We start from the raw sequence: 8930 nt of genomic DNA, 5'->3' as shown, positions 1-8930 counted from the left end.
GGTTTTGGGTTTAAAAATTAGGGTTTAGATTGAATATTTTAACACAAACGGTTTAGAGTTTAGGGTTTATGGTTTAGAGTTTTAGGTTTAGGGACTAAACCCAAAACACTAAACCCAAAACTCTAAATCGGGCTAAATTTCGAAAAAAACACTTCACACAAGATGAAAACAATACGATGCAAATAAACTCAGATTTAAAACATTCAATGCATTGAATGTTTTCATTTTTTTCTTCGAGCGTTTTACCGCTAAAATAATAATATTCGTCACAAAGTGTCTTTTTTAAATGTTCATATTTTTACCTAATTTTGATGTCTGGAAGAATTTTCCGAAAAAAACCAAAATTTAAAAAAAAAATTATTTCCACCTAAAAAAGTGCCTCGTTCTAAATTATATATATATATATATATATATATATATATATATATATATATATATATATATATATATATAAAGTGGGGTATATGTTAGTATATTAATAATTGCATCAAACGATACCCACAAATGGAAATATACAAATATGTAAAGTCGAAAGCAACTAAAACATCATTATTGGCAAAACTTGGATCAACTTAACTTTGTCCAAGTTATATAAATGTGAAAAATTATATATATGCATTATTATTGCCTTTTGGAGTTTTTAGTGATCCATTCTTTCTTTTGAGATCACAAACTTTCTTTCTTTACACAATTATGCATAGAAGGGTACTTTGTGGTGCTACTCAAACAGTCTGTTTACTTACCTTCATCTACTTGTTTTACACCCAATCTTTTGGATTCGACCCCATTAAACTTTGGTTTGGTGCGTGTTAATTAGCATTCAGTGGCTCTATATATGATTTAGCTTTTTGTTTATATATATGGGATTTTGTCGAATTTAAGTATTTGATTTTGCACGTATAGGGACAAGAAATTTCGTGAATGTGATTGCAACAGAGGATGAAGTTGTTGAATTCGAAGGCAATTTGCGACCATGCTTTAAATCACTTATAGGTTTGTTCTCATTTGAATATCTCGTATTCACTTGTGTTTTTATTTCTTTAAAATGACAAACATCCATGAAATATCTTTTAATTACTCATTTCTATACTATATAGAAGCTTCAATTCGCATATCTTAACTACGATTTCGAATCATAGTCCGTTTAGACTCTTGCCATCACCATTTAATTAAAATGTGGATTATAGTTAATACTCCGTATAAGTTAATTAGTGAGACAACAATGGTTTTGTTGCATAGTCAAATGACAATTCTAAGTTAATAAAAAATTAAAAATACTATAGGAGACAAACTTCTGCCAGCAAGATTTTTGGATTTATGTGGGGCCACTCTCTTAATATAAAAAATCGTTAAATTCCAACCTATATTTTTGTATTTGTATACGTAATCGAATATCTGTACAGTACACGTTTTTATTCTATATGGGATGAATTGCAAAATCAATTTTTTCTATTTATTATTTATTTTCAAGTATATAATAAAATAAATAAATAAATAAACTATGGCAAGAAAAAGGCATTGACGAGTCTTTCGTGTTATTGAAACTTTCCTTTTTCGCTTCTTGACTTTGTTGTTCAAGGATATCTTTTCCTTCAAGCTAAATTATCTTCCTTGTTTGATTCTTCTTCGCACTCAACAATTTTCCACTCGAAGGAGGCATTAAAAAACCTTCGTTAACCCGTCAACTATATTTCTTCAACACCCACAATAACTCCAGATTAGCCGATTACCTTTCGATACCGCCAGATGAGACACCCGAATCATGTCGCACTTAACTCGTTAACCCACGAGCAAGTGAAGTCTTTGGACACCAAAAAACACCGATGAGCGATAACCCAATCTCTTAGTTATTAGCTTGAGCCATCTGGGTTTCGCACCACCATCTTCTAACACGAAGATCATATTCATACACCAGAAGAGCAATTGAAGTATGCTACTCTTCAATTATAGGATTCTTTCATGAGCTACACCGCCTCATCGATCATTGTAGACATGTCCAATCCCGAATCCACATGTTAATGATCACCCTCATACAGGATTTCACCGTCTATCTATGATTTTCCTTCTCAACAAACAGAAAATCCAACAAACGCCCTCGTAGACTCTTCATCAAGGCTCCAGTGAGAAAGCAGTCACAACCTCGAAGTCTACTACCTTTCAACTTTCTGCTTTCTCGCTGGTACACTGACTTCCTCATAGCTATGAATTTACAAACCCATCTTCTCATCTCAAGCACGCTCTCACTATACGAGTAAGAAATAAAACCACGGCTACTTGAGAAGAAACTTGGTTCATACCACCGGTCAGTCACAAATTTCATTGCTATTGGAGAGTAAAACAAGTAGTCGAAGCCCTAGTGTTACCCGGAATCATCATACTGATCTTGAGAACATTGGACAACAATGTCGCATACTCATCTCCACCACTCTACTAAATGATCAACTCCCACTTGCTCGATAACTTCAGTCGGTTACCAAACTCACACCAAGTTCCCGACACTCTCAACAATCCAGAAATCTCAAGTTCCGGGACTTACATGAATATCCGCCCCTTTTCCATCACCTAAAGAATTCTAATTGATCACCCTCGAAGAAAAACCGCTTCTTTTGTTGAAATATCAACCATGAACCGAGCAACCGTGGAACGCGCTCTATCTGACACCCTTCGACAATCATTTTTCTTAGTGACTAGAAGCTCAAATCAGCCCGCATATTCCATAATCGCTGGAATATTAACCAAATATCATTGGTCATCCCGTTTCCAAACCGCAAGCAACAAACTTCCCCCGATACTCCCACTATCGACTTTCAACTGATGCATCTTGTTCGTTACCTAGCCGCTCTAACCAGAGAGAAGAAAACCCTCCTAGGATCCCGTAACAAACGGGGTTCTCTGAATACACAGCTCGTATCACTCGAAGTTTCCGAGACAAAACCATCTTACGCTCGCATCATCACACCCCGAAAACGTTCACCCTGAAAAATGCCCAGATTTAAAAAATCATATCTCAAGATCCAATAGTCAGATCAGCCTCGGACTTTTAATATGTGTAGATCAGTGTGTCTACTTTTGACAATAAAAAAATCAAGTCAATCAATCGGTTAACGAACCCATTATGAATTTTCTTCTACAGCAGCTCATGAAACTCCGAATTTGAAAAGTCAATCATTCTTTCGCACGAGATCGCGAATAACGAGAACTCAGATCCGACACCCGGTTCTCCTGAAATATCTCTCCGCAACGAACTCTATCGGCCCAAACTTTGAATACGTAACCCTTCGCAAAAATATCACCATCATGATGCAATCAGCGTCTTGATTACAATATAACTTTCAAGAACCGTTACCCGAATCTCGAGGTGATCAACTCTCCTGGATACATAGACATATCCATGAGTTCATCACGACTAACTAAGTCACCTGGTCTCGATACATATTGCAAACAAATTCCTAGCCCGTTGTTTCGATCTAATCCAAAAACGAATCTGACCAGAAACAACTAAATTACTTTCCTTCAAGCTAAATTATTTTCCTTGTTTAATTATTCTTCGCACTCAACATTTTGTTTTACGGGGCGAGGATGATGATGTGGGCCTTGAGTGCATTGATAATCTGCTTGGTAATGGCGAAATTGGTGCGAGAACGAAGATTGGATTGTCGTCTTAAGGGCCTGGTTTTCGCTTTTTCTAATAGGGCGGGCAAGTCGGTTTACTTTCAACGAGTTGAGGGTAAGCTCCTAAAATCAGAATGGTTTCTCGTGGCGGAAAAAGCTTGGGATCATATGATTTCTTGTGTCGGTTGGTTTTCGTTTGAGTTTATTTTTAGTTGCTTATCGTCTTTTGTTTGACGTTTTGTGGTGTCATTAGGCTTTGATGATTTAGCTTTTGTGTCTTGCGGTTGTGTTTTGCTTATTATTTATGTTTTATTTTGTGACTCGACTCAATTTTAGATAGTGTCCGTGTTACGTTTGGTTCGAGTTGTTTTTTTGTTGTGGTTCTAGCGGTTTGTGCTTTCGAGTTGTGAGGCAAGCCGAATGGTGATTTGTATTTCTTGGTTAAGTTCTTTATTTTGTTGTGAAAGTTCTTGGTTTGTTATGTACACGGTAAAAAAAGCTCCGCTTACTCCCGGTAAACCCCAATTACTTCTTTTTAAAATTAGTCCGTTTCGAATTTTCAAAGTCTATTTATTAATCGGTCAGCGTCAATTAATGGGTCAAATTCTTATTCGATTATCAAAGTCAGTTAAAGTCAAAAATTGGTCAACATTTTAACATAAATATAAATTACATTTATAGAGTTTTTGAATAAAATGAACGACTTTAGACAATTATGTTTAAGTTTATTTTCATGTTTATGGTTTCTTCTATTTTTACACAAATAATTTTTAAATTTGATATTTAAATGTATAAAAAGGTACAATATGATTAATCTCCGAATTGCCGATTAGTACTTCTAAAGTATCAACCGATTACTCCTCAAATAGCGAGAACAATGGTTATATATACTTCATTTTTTTCAAAAATAAATAAATAAATAAATAAATAAATAAAAATTATGTGCCAAATATATATATTTGAACTTCTTTTCTCTTTTTGAAGGAAATATATACTATTAATATTTTTATAATTTTTATACAATACTAATTGATCGTAAGTACTCAATGTTGAACTCTTTAGCCGAATACTGAACTATTCATCATTTAATTCGCTTGTATAATTTGTGGTATTTGAATAATAGATGTTGATCCTTATTTGAATAACAAATGTTAATCAAGTTCAATTAGAACATTTAAATTATTAATGTTTCAAACCATTCATTGCTGTTTAATCATTATGATAGATCATACACACTTTTAAGTTTACTTTTTTGGTGTTGCATTGCAGGAGATAGTGATCAACAAATGCTTGAAACAACCAAATTTGCTTGTAATTCAGCACCCGACTCTTTAGTTTGTGTCACAAGTAACCTTGTTAAAATCAACACCAAATCATTGAACATTTATATGCCTACTCGAATCAACTCAAGTAATCATAGTACATATTTTTCTGTTACAAAAGATCCAAAAGTTGTACAAGTTAGGCCATATGCATGGAGGCAATTTGATGTCTTAAAAAACATAACTCCCATCAACTTCTACCATGAACCACCACAAACTCCTACAAGATTTTGTGATCACAATCATTCAATCCCAACAATCATTTTATCGTTAGGTGGGTTCACCGGAAACCTATTTCATGAATTCAATGAAATCGTAATCCCATTATACATAACTAGTCGCCTTTTTGAATCACAAGTTCAATTCATTATCGTTGATTACAATCCTTCTTTTGTCAAGAAATATAAACAAATCTTCTCGAGTTTATCACATTATGACGTATTAGATCCAACGATTAATGCGAGTATTCATTGCTTTGGTGGAGCTGTTGTTGGTCTCAAATTTCATAACTTTTTATCCATAAACACTTCTGAAGTTCCTAAAGGTAACTCCATGATAGAATTCAGAAAATTCCTCCAAATAACGTACGGTTTAACAGCCACAAATGTCTCCGATACGAAGTCCAGTTCACCAGTGTTGATCCTTATTTCTCGTAGAAAAACGAGGTTGTTTTTGAATGAAGATGAAATGGTGGATATGATGGAAGAGTTGGGGTTTGATGTTGTGGTAGTAAGAAGTAATAAAAAGATGTCAAATTTGGATAAATTTTCAAAGCTAGTGAGCACATGTAGTGTTTTAGTTGGAGCCCATGGAGCCGGGTTAACGAATCTGGTGTTTTTGCCGGGTCAAGCTGTGGTGGTGCAAGTGGTGCCATTAGGGTTGGAGTGGCCTTCCACGGTTTATTTTGGTGAACCGGCGGTCGGCATGGGGTTACATTACTTGGATTACAAAATTGGACCGGATGAGAGTTCGCTTAGTGATTTGTACGGGCCAAATGACCCGGTTATTTTGAATCCGGGATCCGTATTCGCAAAAGGGTATTATGTTGGGAAAGAAATGTACTTGGATAAACAGAATATTAAAGTTGATGTAAATAGGTTTAAGGGTACTCTTATTGAAGCACTTAGACTTATTGGACGTACAAATCCTTTAAGCACGTAACGATGTTTTTTGATTTGTATTGTTATTAGTCTTTAATAACTTTTATTTTAAGGGTTTTCGTTAGTTTTAGGCATAGAAATTGATGGAAAAATTAGTCACAACGAACAACCTATAAAGCGGAAATAAACTCCGTTTGACAACCGTATAAAAAAACGAGGATGCTAACAAATAAGGTACACTAAAATCACCACAAATCAGCCACAAATCAGCAAATAATGGAATAATTAAGCACACACAAAAGACACGAGCTTTTTACGTGGTAAAACCTCTCAAAATCGAGAATAAAAAATCAAAAGACTCGTAGGCCACTTAAATTTCACTATCACCAACAAGAGAGCAATAAAATAGGTCTTCTCTAGATCAACTAAAGGCATACAACATCATCTTATACTCTTGAACTACAACAATCAACAAGTACATGAGACACCTAAAGACAAAAGAGGAAATTCGTCACCAAAAAATTGCTACCGTTTGACCGGATGTAAGTCCAGCTAGAGACCACTTGAGACGAATTCAACGGTTGAAAACCTTGGCCCAGATGTAAGGAACTAGCTGTTCAAAAATGGTGAATATTCAACGGTCGGATCTCCGGAAATCGTCTGATTTGTGAGATGCATTCTTCAAATATGAAAATTGGGGTTTCTCTTTTTTTTTTTTTTTTTTTTTTTTTTTTTTTTTTAATCCTCTCCACTCTCTTGAATGTGAAATGGCTACACTTTTTTTTTATTTAAATGATGCCTTATACATACAAGGCCAAGCCTACCTTGTATTGGCATAATTTGTTGGACTTTGGGCATTTCTCATTATTTGAATACCAAATAACCCAACAGAAATTGCATGCCACTTGATTTTTATGGGCATAGAACAAGTTAAATAAACCTTTTATCAAAATATTTTTTTGTGAAAACTTTATTTCACTTGGGCTCATACTTGGGGCTAGGCCCAACTACCATAAGTTATTTAACTCAAGACTTGTAATCTCACATGCACACTATCACGTCACGGTATCAACTTTTTAGAAGTTAAAAACTAATCCATTTTTTTCTTTTTTATACGGAGTATCTTATCTATTTATATAACAATTGCTAAATGTGATATTATAATATGCTTATATTAATGTCACGGGCAATTTCAGAATCGAAAATTAATAGATTTCAATTTTTTTTCAAAGTGATAATTGTATTTGAATCATATTTTATTAGTTGTTTACCTTAAAAAAAAGCTACAAATTCAAAATATATATGAGGTCCGACTAGTTAAATATAGTAGTATCCTATAAAGTTTAAAAGAAAAACTATAAATTCGAAAAATATATGGAGTTCATATAGTTAAATTTAGTGGTTCTATACATTTTAAAGGGTATTTTCTACACATTCAAACTACTGGTGTCCCGTGACCCCACATACCATAAAATAAACTCGCCAGTGATTGATACCTACTTAATTCGTTAAATGAATAATGTGAATCGTGAACAGAGTAAAAAAAACCCTCAGGTGACGTTTGTTTCAAGGATTTGGAATCCTAGGATTTAAAATCTTACGGGATTTAAAATCAAAGGATTTGAAATCTCGGAATTTAAAATTCTATCATCTTTTTGGTTCGGAAATTTGAAATCTCAAAATTTCTAAAAAGTAAATGTAAAAGGTAAACCATAAAACTTTAATGTAAAGTTTACGGTGTTAAACGTAAACCGTAAAACATAAACAATAAACTGTAAACATAATCGTAAACGTAAACCTTAGAAAAAGTAAAATGTAAAATAAAACGTTAAACATAAACAAAAATCATAAATGAAAAATGTACATGTAAAACGTAAATGTGAACGTAATACGTGAAACTTAAACGTAAACGTCAAGCGTAAGACGTCAACATAAAATGACAACGTAAAACGTCAATCGTAAAACATAAACCACAATGCGTAAACCTTAAACGTAAACCGTAAATCCTAAACGTAAACATTAAGGATGAGAAACATAAGATTTCAAAATCTCTCACATATTCAAAGGATCCGAAATCCCATAGTCATAGGATTTTAAAATCTCTAGTGATTTGAAATCCCTCAACCAAATATAAGATTTCATGGTTTTTGAAATGAAAATATCTTGAAATCCCACAAAATTCCGAGAATCAAACACACCCACAAATGTATTTGTGTTTGCTTTGCTTTCGACCTTTGAAATTTTATATTAATTTTATATTTGATTGATATATTAATTAAAAGCAACAAGCAAGATTAAATCAACATTAGTTATTACTTATTAGCAATATCATTATATCAAAGAAAGGCGCGAGTGTAGTTTATGTTAATAGTTTGCACTTCTATGTCACACGTTTCATTTGAATATCAATGAATACATTATACATAGATAAGACTATATAAGGGTTATAAACTAACAGAGGTTGGTTATAATATTTTTTGTATTTATAAATTTATACATATATTTATTTTGGATGTTATACGAGAGGGGAAACAAAAACAGTTGGCTTACAAAAAGAAAAATATCAAAGTACAACAATAACAACATCAACAACAACAAAACTCAATTTTACATATGTGAAGTATGAGAAAGGTAGGATATAGACAATCCCTACCCTATCTTAAAATAAAGAGAAGACATTTCTCCACTCAGAGTGAAGCACCTCAAAAGTAGAGAAAATTCTCCCTCTCAATATTCTATGAATAGAGAGATTGCATCCGAATGGACATCTGACCATAATTACGACATCAATAAACATATAAATACTCAACACATTAACATTCATTAAATGAAAGATAACATTCATAGGGATATAATTTTTTTTCGATGAATGCGACATACTAACATCAATGAAACA

General features: G+C 33.3%; 1 protein-coding gene across 1 annotated transcript; it reads left to right on the top strand.

Moving 5' to 3' along the window:
- The first annotated feature begins 577 nt into the window (after nt 1-577).
- Nucleotides 578-6095, top strand: LOC139901420 (alpha-1,3-arabinosyltransferase XAT2-like). Its single transcript, XM_071884138.1, has 3 exons — nt 578-802; nt 904-993; nt 4882-6095. The coding sequence occupies exons 1-3, from the start codon at nt 694-696 to the stop codon at nt 6093-6095; spliced, it is 1413 nt and encodes a 470-aa protein (XP_071740239.1). The 5' UTR covers nt 578-693.
- The last annotated feature ends 2835 nt before the right edge of the window (nt 6096-8930 follow it).

This window comes from Rutidosis leptorrhynchoides, chromosome 3 (genome assembly GCF_046630445.1).
Source record: "Rutidosis leptorrhynchoides isolate AG116_Rl617_1_P2 chromosome 3, CSIRO_AGI_Rlap_v1, whole genome shotgun sequence".
NCBI classification, from domain to species: domain Eukaryota; kingdom Viridiplantae; phylum Streptophyta; class Magnoliopsida; order Asterales; family Asteraceae; genus Rutidosis; species Rutidosis leptorrhynchoides.
This window is presented reverse-complemented; position numbering and strand designations above follow the sequence as displayed.

Coding starts and splice junctions, on each gene's coding strand:
- LOC139901420 (XM_071884138.1), top strand. CDS start 694: ATGCATAGAAGGGTACTTTGTGGTGCTACTCAAACAGTCTGTTTACTT. Junction 803..903: donor CCCCATTAAACTTTGGTTTG/GTGCGTGTTAAT, acceptor TTGCACGTATAG/GGACAAGAAATTTCGTGAAT. Junction 994..4,881: donor ATGCTTTAAATCACTTATAG/GTTTGTTCTCAT, acceptor GTTGCATTGCAG/GAGATAGTGATCAACAAATG.